Genomic DNA, 15,488 nt, shown 5'->3' on the forward strand with positions numbered 1-15,488 from the left:
CATGTAGGAGTGGTTGCCTTTGACGCGTCGGCACATGACTTGGTACGTTCCGCGCCTACCCCGACGCCCTCGTTAATTAAATCGCGACTACCACGTACTTTACGAGTATCTCCATGGCCAATTACTTACAGGCAAAGTCAACAATTGCAAGATAGAGCTCTACGAGCATGTGAGTTGCATATAGCTCTATTTGGCCAAATTAGACAATTGCATCACTCCAAATCTGTTCTAGACGGCTCAGCACGGCCAACATGCCTGCAGATATACGGAACTTTTTTGGTGGTAAGGGAGCCGTCCCAGCCCCAAAGAAGGAGAAGGTCAGTAGCATTTCTATGTTATTATAGTCTATCTGTGTCAGTGCTTGCGACGGGACTTGCTTTCTCGGCGTAATTGCAATTATATGGCGCCGTCATATCTCTTTGAGCGTATTGTGCACGGAATCGGATCGTATTCAACTAACATCATCCACAGGCTGAAGCTCCCAGTTCACGACGGAAGCAAACCCGTAAAATTATAGACGAAAGCGATGGAGACGAAAATGAAGTAAAGAAGATTGCCACTCCAAAGAAAGCTGTGCCAAAAAAGCCCTCGGATAAGACCTCATCGAAAGGCGAAGAGACCACCACTAGTGATTATTTCGCGTCGTCGCGTGGATCGAAGAAGATCGCAAAAAGCACACCAGATCCAATGAAACTGACGGCATTATCTCCACGCCCAAAGACAAAGTTATCAACTACAAACTTCGAGGAGCAAAAACCGCTAAAGGGCAAGCCGCAAGGAAAGGTCTACAAGAACGCGGACGACGACGACAGAGGGGCATACGTGGATATTGACGACCCCGATGCAGGAGATGATATTTTCGCTGCAGCAGTGAATACTGGTGGGAGGCGGAAAGAGGAAGATGATTACATGGAGATTGATGGCGACTCCGAGGATGATGTGGTTGTTACCAAGGCGTCCAAGAACAGCAAGCCTGCACCAAGAAGTAGGAAGCGGAAGTCAGCATCGCTAGACCCGGATGACTCTGACGAGTTCGACGCACCTAAGAAAGGATCGAAAATTAATGATGAGAAGAAGCCACCTGCAAAAAAACCTCGGGCTGCACCAAAGAAAGAAGTTATTCCCGAGAGCGCGGAGATGCAAGCAGTACTTGACAGTATTCCAACCGTGGAAGCTCCACCTCCCCCATCGAAAAGTGCAGATGGCGAGAAATTCAATTGGAGGAAGGCCGCCGCTGGCGGAGGTAATGCGGGCCCACCTCCAGGAGCTGGCTCAAAGGAGTTGCCGGTGGGAGCGGATAATTGTCTGGCTGGACTGACTTTCGTTTTCACTGGCCTTCTCGAGACAATTTCTCGCGAAGAGGGACAGGAGCTAGTCAAAAAATATGGTGGAAAGGTCACTGGAGCACCCAGTGGAAAAACGAGCTATGTTGTTCTTGGGTCGGATGCTGGCCCAAGTAAACTGGAGAAGATTGCAAACCTTAAAATAAAGACAATCAATGAAGATGGGCTCTTCGCTCTGGTTCGTGCCACCTCAGAGCACTTGACGCAAACTGGAGGCACAACACGAGCAGCTGAAAAGGCACTGGAAAAACAGAAAGAAGCCGAAAAGAAGATGAAAATTGAAGCAGAAGAAGAGGAGAGGCAGGAACGTATAAGAGCAGCTGAAGCTGAAAAGGCTGCACGCAAAGCTGCTGAATCGCGGGGACTTGCTCCACCTGCGAATAAAAATCTTGCAAACTCTCAGTTATGGACTGTTAAATACGCGCCTTCTAAGATGAATCAAATATGCGGCAACAAAGGCCAGGTCGATAAAATCCAGACTTGGTTACAAGGCTGGCCTAAAGCTCACAAACTTGGTTTTCAATTGCCCGGCAAAGACGGCCTTGGTATATATAGGTCAATTGTTATCTACGGCCCTCCCGGAATTGGAAAAACTACAGCCGCTCACCTTGCATCCAAACTCGAGGGATACGACGTTATAGAGAGCAACGCCAGCGATACAAGGAGCAAGAAGCTCGTAGAGTCCGGTTTGCAGGATGTACTCAATAACAACTCCTTGCTGGGCTTCTTTGCAGGACATGATGCGCCGGTGGACTCTAAAAAGAAGAAAATCGTGCTTATCATGGACGAGGTAGATGGAATGTCTGCCGGTGACCGTGGTGGAGTAGGCGCACTTGCTAAGATATGCAAGAAGACCGACATTCCCATCATTCTCATATGCAATGAGTTCAGAATACCGAAGATGAATCCATTCCGTCACGTAGTGGCCGAAGTCCCGTTCAGACGGCCTACGGTCGACCAGGTCCGGTCTCGTGTCGCGACCATCTGCCACAGAGAAGGGCTGAAACTGTCCAGGGAGGCTATGGACGCACTGATCGAGGGAAGTAATAAGGACATAAGACAAGTCGTTAATATGCTATCCAGCGCCAAACTAGACCAGGCCGCCATGGATTTCGATCAAACCAAATCTATGTCGAAGCAATGGGAGAAGCACATCGTTTTAAAACCCTGGGACATCTGTCACAAGTTATTGGGGAGTGGTATGTTTGCACCTTCAAGCAAATCTACTCTCAACGACAAAATAGAACTCTACTTCAACGACCATGAGTTTAGCTACTTGATGATCCAGGAAAACTATCTGAGAACGAGGCCTCTAATGCCCCCAAACCAAAACTTGTCGCCGAGAGAACAGAGATTGAAAACTCTAGAACTAGCAGACAAGGCAGCTGAAAGTATTAGTGATGGTGACCTTGTTGATCGAATGATCCACGGCTCTCAGCAACAGTGGAGCTTGATGCCTGTACATGCCGTGTTCAGTTCAGTTCGACCTGCGAGCTTTATGTCAGGCGCCGTAACCGGGGAAATGCCGTTCACAACCTGGCTTGGGAACAATAGCAAGCATGGCAAACTCAGCCGTTTTGTTAAGGAAATCCAGTCCCACATGCGCCTTCGGACTTCAGGAGACAGGCATGAGATTCGGCAACAATACCTGCCCACGCTCTGGACTCAGCTTATCAAACGGCTAGAGACAGAGGGCAAAGATTCGGTTGACGACGTTATCGATTTGATGGACAGCTATTTCCTAACACGAGACGATTTTGATGCTATTATGGAACTCGGGGTTGGACCTCAACGACAGGAATTGGTAACGTTGGAGACTCAGACAAAGTCAACGTTTACTAGACTGTAAGCTATATTACATCACGTCTCTTACATACTTGAAGTTGTTTACTAACTTGGCTTGAATAGATACAATAGCCGCACGCACCCAATGCCTTTCATGAAAGCTAGTAATGTGGTTGCTCCTGCTAAGGCCACCAAGGAGATGCCGGACCTAGAAGAGGCCATCGAGGAGAGCGACAGTGGCGAAGTTCTAGTTGAGACTCCAGACGACAACGAGGACGAGGACATGGATATTTCGAAAGATAAATATATCAAGAAACCAAAAGCCAGGAAGGCAGTAGGGAAGAAGCCAGCAGGGAAGAAATCTAAGAAAAATGACTGCGCTGACGGGAATGAAGATGACTCCCAAGATGAAGTCAAGCCCAAAAAACCCCGAACCAGCAAGCCCAAAGCCACTGGTGCCAAAACAAAGGCGAGAAAGTAGTGAAGAGGCTGTTATTTGTGATGAGCCCGGTGGACTAGTTACTTGTTATACAATCAGCGATAATACCGCTTTAGGAATGGAAGTGCCATCCCCAAATTCTTCAACGCTACATAGCACAGCGATGTACCCGTGTTTGTTCTTTATGATATAAAGTGTGAATTAATGTGCATGAACTGTTGATATTGTTGCTTTTCGTTGTATGAGTTCATATTCGAACTTGATCGATGGAGGATAATTCCACTGGATTGCCTGAGAAAGTGCCTTTCAACTATAGCTCTTTATTCTACAGCTCGCCTCCATTTCTAGCGGGGCCAACCAACCCGTTTGTCATCTACTCTAAGGAATATGGTTTGACCCTTTAGCTCACACATTACTTTCAATCACAGCTTACTACCATATTGCCTTCAGCCAAAACTTATGTCCGCTTCGCCTTTCACCAGAGCTCACTTCCATCTAGCCTTCAACCACAGTTGACTTCCATATTGTCTTCAGTTACAGTTGACTTCCATATCGCCTTCATCTGCAGTTAACTTCCATATCGCCTTTGCCTGTAGAGTAGCGACCATGGCGTTAATAACCCGGAGAAAACCAAGCAACTGTATGTATAGAGAATATATTGGCTGTGAAGGTTCTACTCCACGTGGACTCGGATTTATCATACCAGCAGAAGAAACATTACTGGAGGGTGGCTCCCGTCTCGAACACCCCCCTCCTGGACAGTATGATAGCCCGCAAGTTGGGTCCTTCAGTCAGGAAGAAAACTCGCCTTACTTGATGCCAGAATCGGGGACGCAGCAAACTCTGACAAAGACTATGCTGGATGCATACGCACTCATGCGTGGACGCCTGGGCCGAGGAGAACGGGGACCGCTTTATCAGGAAGGGTTTAACTACAGGCCATGGGAACTAAGGCCGGAAGACGACAACCCAAAACTTAGCCCAACAATCCCTTGGGAAACTTAGTAAGGAGATCTGTGAGATACAAACAACAATTCTGAATTAACATAAACCAGTGACCATGAAGACAAGGAGGCCAAGAGACCGCAGGAAGCTCCAACTCCAGACCTTGAGGGTGCCAGAGAACCAAGGGTGAGAACCTTCTCTGAGAGACTGAGCCAAATTGGGTACGTGAAGATCAATGGTCAGGTCGCAGACCCGGATTGTAAGACAGACATCCTAAATGCCCTCAACGGAGTCAACGGTTACTCACCTCGAGTGCCGGGCTTCCATGATCCTCTCATATCGAATGTTATGAACAATATGGAATTGGAGGAATACTACACTCACTTCCTTCTAGATGTTGATAATAACGAGGATCCCGAGCGAGACAACGAAGGAAACCCGTTGGATAACCGCATCAGCCCAGCCACATTTATGAAATGGGCAGCTGGAGCACAACAGAAGGGGAGACTCAACATAGCCGAAATCGAAGGGGAAGTTGTGGAACGGGCTAGACAGGAAGAGCTGAAGGGAGCAAAGCCGCCAGGAAACCATAGGCCGTTGGTATGGTCTGCCTTGAAGCCGCAATTCGATCAAGAATTTGGTGGTACGATTTCCCCGGCATATTCAGTCGATGAGTATCCTAGCCCACTGATGTCATCACGAGGTAAGCTGCTAGACTTGTGGATACTCGTGCCGCTCAAAAGTCCTGGGAGAGGCTGTGCGCAGCAGTAGTGTTGACAGCAACTATGATAAATCCAAAGTGATAAACTACATTGGATTAAGTTGCTGGCATCGACGCTGGGCTATACACAGTCCTTCCACAGACTTTGGGCGGCACGAGTATTTGGAGAAGGAACACAACTGACATCAGTGCAGGGGTTAACTTGACCAACGTACCCGGCATGTTCTATCATATGTTGCCAGAGTTCAATGTAGTGCTTGCTCGCGAAGCATTTCATGATGGCGGCATTGACCTATCTACAAAGGCATCGCCAGAAACAGAAATTACCACAGATGTGAGTGGGCACTATGAATATTAACATCAAATCGACTAATCCAGGCCAGTAGCAACTAGCAGACGCTCTTGGGGACGGGAACAGGGAGCTCGGAATGCATAGAATCGATGTCATCCAGATGGAGTTCCAGAATCTCCTGGCAGAGCGGGATGTCGAGGTGGGGAAGGCGACGGAAAAGATGTTGCAATTGAACTCAGCAAGGGATACAATCACTCGGTTGGGGGAGATGATTTGCGCTCGACGCTATGAGATGACCATTCCGAAACGTCGTGCTCGGGCGGATCAGTTACTGGGCGAGTGGAGAGAGCACCTCCGCCAACAGACCGCGAGAGCTGTGAATATGGCCAAAGCATGGGGGGATGAGCTCGACGAACTGCGTGATGTCAATGCTAAACTCGTTAGCGAACTACAAGACCTCGATCAGAATTCGGAGAACGACGAAAGATCGGCCGTGGTCTGAAATTTTGGTCCTTGTTCTGGCTGAGATTCTGGACGAGAGCAGGTACACACGAAGGAGGCACAAGAGGGAATATTTGGATATGGAATACTGACTAGCCCTCGTGGGACATCGTTGGGATTTGGTACCAGCAGCGGCTATTCGTTTTTGGGCAAAAAAGGAAGTTGTCACCAAAGTTCTCATTGGGCCTCAATACCGTCTAGTATTTTATGCTTCTATTATGACGGGGCGGATTCCGCAAACTTGTCATACCCCTTTAGGTTCATTGTACAATAATAAAACATGCCGTCCCACCAATTGATCCGAGTCCAACGCACTCCTTGGATGCCGCTAAGAGGGGAGGGATATATATACATTCATAAGAAAACGCCATCCATCATTCCAAGCCTGATATACAATAAAAGTACACTCCAGATGGCGTTAAAGAGTTTGTTGGGTTACTGGGCTCCGCGCTCAGGTGTTTCTCACGACCCCGACTTGTGCGGCACGCATGGTGCGGCCGTTCAACTTCCATCCCTTACGTTGAGTCAACAACACGGTGTTATCCTCCTTTCCAGCCATTGGCGACATAAACATCGCCTCCATGAAGTTGGGGTCGAACTTCTCCTCCACCGCCGGGTTGATGCGCTCAAGTCCGTGCTTAAGAAGTGTCTGCATCATAATACCCTCGGTCATCTTCAGGCCATCGTAAAGGCTGATTAAATCGTTCACGTGCTCGTTCTTTTCGATCGGAGATAGCTTCTCTTCTGGAACCATCGTCAGAGCTCTGTCCAGGTTGTCGACACTCTCGACTAAATCCTTGGCGAACTTTTGGATGGCGAAGTCCTTTGCGGACTGGATCTCTCGCTTTGTGCGCTCTTGGAGGTTGCGGTAATCGGCGACAGATCTCAGGTATTTATCCTACGGAAAAATGGTTAGCAAATTCACTAGGTGAAGAGAACGCGGAGGCGAACAGCCTGTAGCGACATACCTTGAGCTCTACAATCTCCTTGTTTTTGGCCTCAAGATCTTTTGCGGCGGCATCCTCTGGTGCTGCAGCGCCCTCTTCAGCTGCCTTACTGGCCTCTCCGTTGGTTGCGTAGCATCTCGCGGATAGTGCTAACCGTGGGCTTTGCGCAACATACTGCGAGGACCTAATTAAGGATCCTGCAAGAAACGGCTTCGGTGCCGTCCGCACTGCTGTCGACCTGACTTGTTGGAGGAGAATTCGTTGAATCATGGTTGTTTTTGGTTATGTTTTGAATGATGAAGGTGCTTTCTGGAATTTATTCGCGGCCATGATGGACAGAAACTAATTAGCGGTCTTGGCGTGGAATGGCATGGCAGGGGGTTATGTAAACCGAGGAAATGCCGAGTCCCGTGAGTTTGTTGGCGTTACGTTATGTTCGACATGAGTCGCAAAAAATGAACTTGGCAATATTAACAAATAATAAACAAATTATTAATGTATACAATGTAAGATTACTTGTACATGATATTGATTACATTTATTTATTTTACAAGGTAAGGGGGCAAAATATGCTTTGCTCTCCCCCTATTTTGTCTTGGTATCGATAGGAGAGTTTCAACTACCTCAGCTCAACTCCAAACCTCTCCACCAGCTCCTTTCTAACCCGATCATGGTACTTGTTGGCCTCGTCGTTTGTCAATGTCCTCTCCAGGCTCCTGTAATTGATCCTGTAACATAGACTCTTCCTTCCTGTTTTAGGATGGGTGAACTCATCGATAGCCTTGACGTCTTCCACTGTATCACCTGCAATATCTCTCAAAATTTCCATCATATCATTCTCGTGGAAATCTTGGCTGTTCATTTTTGTCCCGCCGCCTGCAGCAGATGAAGTAGATCGCAGCCAGAATGCTACATCTTTATAGCAAGCTGGATGTTTAGAAAACGGAACGAATCTCTTCATGAGTGTTAGATCATCCGTGACCCCCTTGAACTGTCCGAGAAATCTCTCGTCTCTCGACCAGAACAACCGAATATCAGGGATCTCAAATAGAAGCATCGCTATCCGTTCGAGTCCGATGCCGAACGCCCATCCGAGTTGATCAGGCACGCCTGAGTTTGTGAAGATCTTCTGGTTGATGACGCCCGAGCCAAGAACCTCCAACCAGTCACCCTGCCAGAAAACCTCAAGTTCCCATGAAGGACTCGTAAATGGAAAGAAAGCCTCTACCCAACGGATTCTGAGCGGTTCCGCCGTTGAGACAGCATCAGCGTTTCCGCTGGATGCTCTTGCCCGAGAGAAAATCTCCGCAACCATCAACTCCAACGATCTCTTCAAATGAGCAGAGATGGCCTCCGACTCGGCGGCGCTGTGAGGAGCTTGTAAAGGATTCCTCTCTGCGTGATGGGGCGGGTTTGGATCTTCGACTTTCATGTCGTGTGTGGGTAGTTTTGCAATATCTTCCCAAACTGCTTTGGCTATGTCACCTCCCGGAACCTTTGTCCTATCCCACATGCGGGCACCTTCCATTTGGTGGAAAATCGGATAATGGCTGCGATCGATCGCATCTCGTCTGTACACATCCGCACTTACGAGAAACCCTTCGCTTTCATTCCGGCGAAAGGTATCTGCTTGGTGCGCGCTGGTGTGGGTACGCAACACGGTATCTTTGTTGACATAGTAAGTGTCCGTCCTGCTCCGGCCTGGATGGTCTTGGGCGAATTCGAGCGAATCGAAGTTTTGGTGTGTCGTTACGACTGGAAAGAGATTGTTATGGTATTTGTAGGTAGGAGCAGGAAATACCGATTCGATTATTTGGCGGGTTATGGAGATAGGGTGGTCCTTTTGCAGGTGCAGCTGGCGCCCAACCGCGGTATTGATTGTCGATGGGACATTGTGCCACTCGTCTGTTTGGTATTTCTTTCCGCCAATTTCAACGGTTGCAGGTATTTTGGGGGCTTGTGGGAGTGGGGTAGGTGCTGCATCTAGAAGTAAAGCCAATTAGTATATTGAAGTCAAGGCAGACAGAGGAATAAAATATACCAGTTGCGATGCGCCTACGCCCCAAACACACATTGGCACTAGATCTACTTGCTGTGGCTCCCAGCCCTATGAGAATGGATAGCACATCACTGCCGGCACGTATTGGCGACCTGGTTACCGAATTAGGCCGCATGGCTTGACCTTCAACAGACCATGAACGTCCAATCACTACGAGTATTGTCTGGAGGATAGGTATAACAATATAATATCTACGATTGACGTTTCTACGTTATCGCGATAACGTTTATCCGAGACCGGCCTTGAATTAATTTAGGGGACCCGAGAGCCGATCGGAAATATTAAGCCGAGCGAGACGGAGGATTGGCGGTGCCTTGACTGACGTAGTGTGGCTGATTTCGAATCTGAAAATATTCGAGATTTGCTACTGCGAACTCTATATAGGGATGATACGGAGAGGACTACTGTTTTCACCCCCACACCGATTAGAGAAATATACGGAATGCCTCGCGTGAATCAATTGGCAGTATGACGTCCTCCAAGGCAAACCAGGCGAAGCAAGAGCTGTCGCGGAAGCAGGCGTGGGATAGAGCCCATATTCGCTACCCATTCTGGTTTGGAGGCAGCGCGAGTTGTTTCGCCGCATGTGTAACTCATCCACTGGATCTTGGTAAGTTGACCTGGAATTGTTTATATATATTTATGTGCTAATTTCTCGATAGTTAAGGTATGTCATATGCGACGTTAATGCGCGAAACTCAGAACCTCAGTCTTCGGAAACCCCCCAATCTAACTCCAAGTCAAGGTCCGCCTCCAAACTCGCAGCGCCAATGCCCCAACTACCATGATAGCGACGTTTAGCCACGTCGTAAAAAGTGATGGTTTCCCAGGACTTTACCGCGGTCTATCAGCATCCCTCCTCCGACAAATCACCTACTCAACAACCCGTTTCGGCGTTTACGAGGAGCTTAAGGCCGCCGCTACAACCCCAACATCGACGCCCTCCTTCCCTGTACTATTAGCCATCGCCTCTGCTTCTGGATTCCTTGGTGGCTTTGCAGGAAACCCTGCCGATGTCCTGAACGTTCGCATGCAGCACGACGCGGCACTCCCACCTGCTGAGCGCAGAAACTACAAAAACGCCATCGACGGCCTGGTCCGGATGACCCGCGAAGAAGGATGGAAATCCCTATTCCGCGGCGTCTGGCCCAACAGCATGCGTGCTGTTCTCATGACAGCATCGCAACTCGCCTCATACGACGCTTTCAAGCAAGCCTTGATTGTGCATACCCCTCTTACGGATAACCTGACCACGCATTTCACAGCGTCCTTTATGGCTGGTTTCGTGGCCACGACGGTGTGCTCTCCGGTGGATGTGATCAAGACCCGTATTATGTCATCGACCGAGAGTAAGGGCGTGGGGAAGCTGCTGAAGGATGTGTGTAAGGCTGAGGGAGTCAAGTGGATGTTCCGCGGGTGGGTCCCAAGTTTTATACGTCTGGGCCCACATACTATTGCGACGTTCTTGTTCTTGGAACAGCACAAGAAGATCTATCGAAAGGCCAAGGGGCTCGACGATGTGAACCTTGCATAATGATGGTGGTGAAGAGAAAGGGTGGCCGCAGGCCACACTCCTGTATTATTTACACAGATGGTTTGGCGTCGGGTCTGAAAGAGAGGCTTAGAGTTTAGTGGCCACACCACACGCATTGCATATATCGGCGTTAGTGTAGATTCTTTTGTATAGACATCAAGGGGCACTATATTAAACAGATATAGTAGACATGTTTCTTTAATAGACATCAAAATATGATATATTATGTGCCTATTGCTCCTAATCGACGTGCACTTAAAGTAGCACCTTGGATCCGCTTCATACGCGTCCAATAAATAACCTTTTTGACGCCCGCTGTCCATGCAATGAGTCTTGGAACTGTTGGTACAATGTAGTAAAGCGGCCTCTGGCCTGTTGCAGGCTCTCTGCAAAAGATGGCCCAGTTGAGGTTACTCTGCCCCCGTGGCTAATTACCCCTTTCTCTTAGCAGGTTACCAAATTGGTAGCAACTTCGCTACTGAACCTCATCAGTCCCACCCACTCGGCGCTGCTGGCTGCCCATAGGGGGTCGCTCCATATGGAGTAGCAGCACCCTGCCCTCCCCATGCGCTCGCATTTCCTCCATTACCATACGGCGTCGTATAACCTGCATCACCCCAACCAGCGTTACCACCAGCAAATTCTGGGCTACGAGGTGCAAATGAGTCGCCTCCGTTCATTCCATTCTCCATGCCACCGCCATCACTCAATCCCGCGATAATAGTTGCCAGCTTCTGTTGAAGGACCTTTATGCCTTCCTGGACAACGGCATCTGGCTCCAAATTCCCTGCGCTCTCGAGCTCGAAATAAAAGCTACCAGGTACGGCATCGTAATCGAAAGGCTCGCCTTCTTGAGCTGGCTCCTCCCAGTCGGCGTATTTAGATTTCGGCCTATATCTATGTTAGATTTTGCTACCTCATGGATCATCCCGTGCAGTGGCGGAAACATACCACTCCTTAGCTGGATCCTCTTCGAACCAAAGATCCATATGGCGCAATTTGTTATGAGGATCATACTCGAATCCAACCGCGGCGGTTGGTGCCCACTTTGCATGCTCTTTCGCAATTCCCTTCTTAGCAATGCACTTCATCTTCAGTTCTTGCCCCTTCCTGAGCTTGCATATCACTGGTCCATTGCCCCCCTCATCCGTAAAGATAGGATTCCCCACCCAAGCATTAGCCTTGAGCGAGTCAACCACCAGGTCTCGGGCGTAAACTTTCATGATTTCGTCGCTGTCGCATTTCGCGTTGAGGAACAGAGTGACGCTGCATTGCTCGCAGTATTGCTCGCATTCGCAATCCCGAGAGTAATTCACATCTGCGACATTCTTCGAGTTGAGTGGGATGAGGCCGAGACGGTGAGCTAAGAATTCATCGGCGAGGACAGAGGTATTTGCCTCCACTTCTACAAGATCGATGGCCATAGTGGGCACTTCCGCCAGGATGACACGACGAAGGGAGTTGGCGAAGGACAGGTCAACGTTGGAGAGCTCGAAGTCCACCCTCAGATTATCGGCCTAGGTTTCCGAGTCAGCAGTTGCGGCGCAGATGGGGCGACAGCCAGCGGGGAGGATGCTTACGTCGGATATCTTGACCTGTGGTCCAACGGCCTCATCCAGATTCATGGGATCGTAATCCATCTTGCCTGTGCGCGCGGGGGCTGGAGCAAAAGACTAAACGGGATGGTTGGAGCAAGTGAAGCTATGCAGAGTCGCAAGCCTACAAAGCCTCCGCCGACACCTGCGTCTTGCGACCACAAGGTTTGAAAGACGCGACAAGGGAAGCTGAGGGGTGGATCAGGGCCGCAGGTATGGGTGATGGAAGATCCGGTGGCTTTGCAACTGTGGCTGCCGCAGTCGTCGTCAGTTGCTGTCGTGTGGGGTGGGATAGTGGAGTCCTAATGGGTGTTGATATCGTGAAGAGTAATTATGAAGCTGCGCCGACTGAACAAGGGTGTGCACGATTTGATGGGGTGATCTCAGGCTCCGTGCTGACCCTTGTCTCGTGTGCAGTGGTTGTGCACGAATGCGCCGCAACGGATAGGCGTCTAGGTTGTGCCTAGCCTAGGCGCGTGCACGTTCCTTTGCACGTTAAATGTCACTGTCACGTGTTTAAATTCACTCTGCAGCACCTTTCACTCATACTACTCTTTTTCAAAGAGATGATGATAGTACAGAGGAAGCGTAGAGCATACAAAAAATTAAGAACAAGTTGTCTTTCTACTTTCACATGTAATTAACTAGAGGTGTTCATTGTAAGACATAATTTTCTTTTACTACTACTGGATGCTGTACCTGTATCTGGTTGGTGTTAGTCCCGTGACTTGGCGCCGTGTACGAGTCTACCTTAGAGTATGGCGGGGGGCGCAGCAGCCCACCACAGGCCCATGACGCTTGCTTCGGTTTCGCTGTCGCCGACCACTTGCCACCGCCCCCGCCGTCCTCCTTGACTCGATCCTCAACAATTTGCTGCGGCTTCTTGGACTTCAGACACCGCCAAGCAGAGATTGGTTACCCAAAAGCCGTAAAGAAAGCCAAAACGGAAGGACGGAGCGCTGACGGACCTCATCCACACACACCACCCTCGTATATATTCACTCTTCTTCGCCCACCTTCAGTCAACACCTTCAGAAATCGGATCTAAGATCTAGACAACAGAAGCAAATCCCTACAAACAAACCACGAATAAACCATCATACCAGCCTGACTAGGACTACTACTCTCACCACACTATAACACAACATCTACACTACAAGCACCATGGCGACCCAGTCAAGTCCAGAGTCCTCGCGGGCATCCTCTCGCCCACGCACCCCTCTCAGCCTCGATATCTCCGCAGTCCCGGCTCTCCAGCAGCCTACTCCTCCATCCAACACCCTCATTATCACAAACCTGAACGACCTAGAAATATTCCGACCCGATAACCTCCAAACCATCAGAGACCTTATCAACTCCTCAGCACCAATTCACTCTTGGGCACCTCTCAAATCCTTCCGCCGCATCATCGTATCCTTCTTTGAAGAGGAGTCAGCAATCCGCATAAGACAGATCCTCGATGGCGAGTCCATTATGGGCGAGAATGTGAGGGTGTATTTCGGCCAGCCAACATCCATAGAGGCAAAAGACGAACACCTACCCCTGCCGGACGCAGGCAAGCTCTTCTTCATCTCTCCTCCGCCATCCCCACCACACGGCTGGGAGGTGAAGCTTGAAGACGCACCGAACAAGCAGGTCCACGCAGAGGATTTGGCAGAGGCGCTTGCAAAGCTACACCACAGACCGAACACTGATCTCCCATCATCTCCATTGAGTGAAACTGATGGCGAGGGCCGGAAACGAAGTGGCAGCACCACAATGATCTATCACCCGCAAGACCACGGCGATAGCCCTGCGTTGCCAGCCATCGCGGTTGAGGATTTCACCGACGAGCCTGAGTCGAGCAGTGATATGGATATCGATAGGCCGATTCTGGCCCACACTTCGAGACCGCCCGTCGAGCTGATGTAGGGTGACTGAAACTGGCATTTTAATTTGGGCGTTGAGGGAAGCATGGCATTGGAGGCATTTTATGTGGATGGCGTTAAGAGGTGACAAACTGGACAGGGCGAGTCCCAACTATGAGCTGTAGTCAACTATGTCGGCCGTATCGGAGTAATAAAATATATATAATCCGCACTATTTGGCCTGTTTTTTAATTCGATGTCACTGACCTGCCACCGGATACAAGCTTCACCAGAGCAAAATAAAACCATGACACAAAAGTGTAAAAGAACAACTTTCTTCCACGTAATAATAGATGGAACAAGTAGATTAAAGCTCTCGATTTTCATATACATTGTTGCATCTCAACCTAGGTCGCAGCTAGTCTATTGATACACCTCTCCCGTTCCCCAAAACATTCTAACTCTATCTTCCGTCTGACCAGGCCATTTACAAAGTATCAGTGAGCAGCTTGTTCATCTTCGAGATGCGGGATGAAACGCTGAGGTCGATGGTGCGGTCGCCGATCTCAACAACGAGGCCGCCGAGGATATCGGAGTTGACCTTGTTGGTGACCTTAAGCTTCTTGCCCTGGCCAACGTACTGGGACTTGGCAACGGCAGACTCGAGGCGGGTGAGGGTCTTGTTGTCGAGAGGCTAGTATTCCAGTCAGTTTAGATCCACCCGTAATTTTATCGAGAAGGGGCAACATACAGTAGCGCTGGTGACGGTAAGCTCAATCTCGCCTCTGGCGGCACCCATCAGCTCGCCGAACTTGGTGCAGACACCCTCGAGGAGAGCCAGGCGGTTGTTCTCGGCGAGAGTGTTGAGGAAGTTCTTGACGGTGTCGGCCTTGTCCTGGCCGCCGGTGTGCTTCTGGAGCTCAGCGATGATGGCGGACTTGTCCTCGGAGGTGAGGGTAGGTGCCTGCATGATGCTGGAGAGCTTTGGGTCCTTGACGTAGACCTCCTGGAGGGCGCTGAGGGCCTTGGCCACGGTATCGAGAGACTGCGATTTCACGGCAGCAGTGTACTATGAGAGGTAAATGTCAGCACATCGTCACATGCATTATGGGCCATCAGGCAGCCGGGTGATTGCCATGGCCAGCCATCGGTTCATCGGTATGGTGTTATAGAGATGAATTGACGTACCAGAGCACTGGCATAGGTGCCATCGAGGCCATAGAGGGCGACAGGAGGCTTGGTGTCGGCGCTGGAGGCTGGAGTTGCGTACGAGCGGATTGCCGGCTGAGCGGCGGCTCTGCGCGCAATTGTCACGCGTGTTGCTGAGGTGTTCGCAGCCCGAACAAATGCCCTTGAAACGTTCATCTTGATGAGTGCAATTGAGTGCCTGCGTGGGGTGGAAGTAGTCGTCGGAAAGAGATTCGATGGCTGTCGTCCGGCTACACCTAGGTTTTCGAGGTCTTGGCGTCCGGTCCCAAGC

General features: G+C 49.8%; 8 protein-coding genes across 8 annotated transcripts; 4 read left to right on the plus strand and 4 right to left on the minus strand.

Annotated features, from left to right (window-relative positions):
- The first annotated feature begins 66 nt into the window (after window positions 1–66).
- Window positions 67–3,731, plus strand: VE01_06286 (uncharacterized protein). Its single transcript, XM_018275739.2, has 3 exons — window positions 67–317; window positions 472–3,188; window positions 3,252–3,731. The coding sequence occupies exons 1-3, from the start codon at window positions 252–254 to the stop codon at window positions 3,607–3,609; spliced, it is 3,141 nt and encodes a 1,046-aa protein (XP_018128557.1). The 5' UTR covers window positions 67–251; the 3' UTR covers window positions 3,610–3,731.
- VE01_06287 (uncharacterized protein) lies at window positions 3,732–6,212 on the plus strand. Its single transcript, XM_059463780.1, has 4 exons — window positions 3,732–4,571; window positions 4,623–5,215; window positions 5,428–5,567; window positions 5,617–6,212. Exons 1-4 carry the CDS (start codon window positions 4,174–4,176, stop codon window positions 5,617–5,619), a joined length of 1,134 nt encoding a protein of 377 aa, XP_059319537.1. The 5' UTR covers window positions 3,732–4,173; the 3' UTR covers window positions 5,620–6,212.
- On the minus strand, window positions 5,921–7,275 carry MGE1 (Mitochondrial matrix cochaperone). The gene is made up of 2 exons (XM_018275741.2): window positions 6,995–7,275; window positions 5,921–6,924 (listed from the first exon to the last, which is right to left on the minus strand). The coding sequence occupies exons 1-2, from the start codon at window positions 7,241–7,243 to the stop codon at window positions 6,478–6,480; spliced, it is 696 nt and encodes a 231-aa protein (XP_018128550.1). The 5' UTR covers window positions 7,244–7,275; the 3' UTR covers window positions 5,921–6,477.
- Window positions 7,276–7,488: 213 nt separating this feature from the next.
- Window positions 7,489–9,193, minus strand: VE01_06289 (uncharacterized protein). Its single transcript, XM_018275742.2, has 2 exons — window positions 9,015–9,193; window positions 7,489–8,956 (listed from the first exon to the last, which is right to left on the minus strand). The coding sequence occupies exons 1-2, from the start codon at window positions 9,145–9,147 to the stop codon at window positions 7,593–7,595; spliced, it is 1,497 nt and encodes a 498-aa protein (XP_018128549.1). The 5' UTR covers window positions 9,148–9,193; the 3' UTR covers window positions 7,489–7,592.
- Window positions 9,194–9,294: 101 nt separating this feature from the next.
- On the plus strand, window positions 9,295–10,796 carry DIC1_1 (Mitochondrial dicarboxylate transporter). The gene is made up of 2 exons (XM_059463781.1): window positions 9,295–9,642; window positions 9,695–10,796. The coding sequence occupies exon 2, from the start codon at window positions 9,817–9,819 to the stop codon at window positions 10,564–10,566; it is 750 nt and encodes a 249-aa protein (XP_059319542.1). The 5' UTR covers window positions 9,295–9,642; window positions 9,695–9,816; the 3' UTR covers window positions 10,567–10,796.
- Window positions 10,727–12,811, minus strand: RPB3 (45 kDa subunit of RNA polymerase II). Its single transcript, XM_018275744.2, has 3 exons — window positions 12,147–12,811; window positions 11,518–12,083; window positions 10,727–11,457 (listed from the first exon to the last, which is right to left on the minus strand). Exons 1-3 carry the CDS (start codon window positions 12,204–12,206, stop codon window positions 11,055–11,057), a joined length of 1,029 nt encoding a protein of 342 aa, XP_018128612.1. The 5' UTR covers window positions 12,207–12,811; the 3' UTR covers window positions 10,727–11,054.
- Window positions 12,812–12,953: 142 nt separating this feature from the next.
- VE01_06292 (uncharacterized protein) lies at window positions 12,954–14,456 on the plus strand. The gene has a single exon (XM_018275745.2). It carries the CDS (start codon window positions 13,326–13,328, stop codon window positions 14,070–14,072), a length of 747 nt encoding a protein of 248 aa, XP_018128609.1. The 5' UTR covers window positions 12,954–13,325; the 3' UTR covers window positions 14,073–14,456.
- Window positions 14,345–15,432, minus strand: ATP5 (ATP synthase F0 subcomplex subunit OSCP atp5). Its single transcript, XM_018275746.2, has 3 exons — window positions 15,197–15,432; window positions 14,760–15,077; window positions 14,345–14,702 (listed from the first exon to the last, which is right to left on the minus strand). Exons 1-3 carry the CDS (start codon window positions 15,371–15,373, stop codon window positions 14,496–14,498), a joined length of 702 nt encoding a protein of 233 aa, XP_018128610.1. The 5' UTR covers window positions 15,374–15,432; the 3' UTR covers window positions 14,345–14,495.
- Between the last annotated feature and the right edge of the window lie 56 nt (window positions 15,433–15,488).

Source organism: Pseudogymnoascus verrucosus (genome assembly GCF_001662655.1).
Source record: "Pseudogymnoascus verrucosus strain UAMH 10579 unplaced genomic scaffold scaffold_35, whole genome shotgun sequence".
Lineage (NCBI taxonomy): Eukaryota > Fungi > Ascomycota > Leotiomycetes > Thelebolales > Thelebolaceae > Pseudogymnoascus > Pseudogymnoascus verrucosus.

Coding starts and splice junctions, on each gene's coding strand:
- VE01_06286 (XM_018275739.2), top strand. CDS start 252: ATGCCTGCAGATATACGGAACTTTTTTGGTGGTAAGGGAGCCGTCCCA. Junction 318..471: donor CAGCCCCAAAGAAGGAGAAG/GTCAGTAGCATT, acceptor CATCATCCACAG/GCTGAAGCTCCCAGTTCACG. Junction 3,189..3,251: donor AAGTCAACGTTTACTAGACT/GTAAGCTATATT, acceptor TGGCTTGAATAG/ATACAATAGCCGCACGCACC.
- VE01_06287 (XM_059463780.1), top strand. CDS start 4,174: ATGGCGTTAATAACCCGGAGAAAACCAAGCAACTGTATGTATAGAGAA. Junction 4,572..4,622: donor ACAATCCCTTGGGAAACTTA/GTAAGGAGATCT, acceptor AACATAAACCAG/TGACCATGAAGACAAGGAGG. Junction 5,216..5,427: donor CCCACTGATGTCATCACGAG/GTAAGCTGCTAG, acceptor ACATCAGTGCAG/GGGTTAACTTGACCAACGTA.
- MGE1 (XM_018275741.2), bottom strand. CDS start 7,243: ATGATTCAACGAATTCTCCTCCAACAAGTCAGGTCGACAGCAGTGCGG. Junction 6,925..6,994: donor AGGAGATTGTAGAGCTCAAG/GTATGTCGCTAC, acceptor ATTTTTCCGTAG/GATAAATACCTGAGATCTGT.
- VE01_06289 (XM_018275742.2), bottom strand. CDS start 9,147: ATGCGGCCTAATTCGGTAACCAGGTCGCCAATACGTGCCGGCAGTGAT. Junction 8,957..9,014: donor GCGTAGGCGCATCGCAACTG/GTATATTTTATT, acceptor CTTTACTTCTAG/ATGCAGCACCTACCCCACTC.
- DIC1_1 (XM_059463781.1), top strand. CDS start 9,817: ATGATAGCGACGTTTAGCCACGTCGTAAAAAGTGATGGTTTCCCAGGA.
- RPB3 (XM_018275744.2), bottom strand. CDS start 12,206: ATGGATTACGATCCCATGAATCTGGATGAGGCCGTTGGACCACAGGTC. Junction 12,084..12,146: donor CACAGGTCAAGATATCCGAC/GTAAGCATCCTC, acceptor TCGGAAACCTAG/GCCGATAATCTGAGGGTGGA. Junction 11,458..11,517: donor GAGGATCCAGCTAAGGAGTG/GTATGTTTCCGC, acceptor ACATAGATATAG/GCCGAAATCTAAATACGCCG.
- VE01_06292 (XM_018275745.2), top strand. CDS start 13,326: ATGGCGACCCAGTCAAGTCCAGAGTCCTCGCGGGCATCCTCTCGCCCA.
- ATP5 (XM_018275746.2), bottom strand. CDS start 15,373: ATGAACGTTTCAAGGGCATTTGTTCGGGCTGCGAACACCTCAGCAACA. Junction 15,078..15,196: donor GCACCTATGCCAGTGCTCTG/GTACGTCAATTC, acceptor TACCTCTCATAG/TACACTGCTGCCGTGAAATC. Junction 14,703..14,759: donor TTACCGTCACCAGCGCTACT/GTATGTTGCCCC, acceptor CTGGAATACTAG/CCTCTCGACAACAAGACCCT.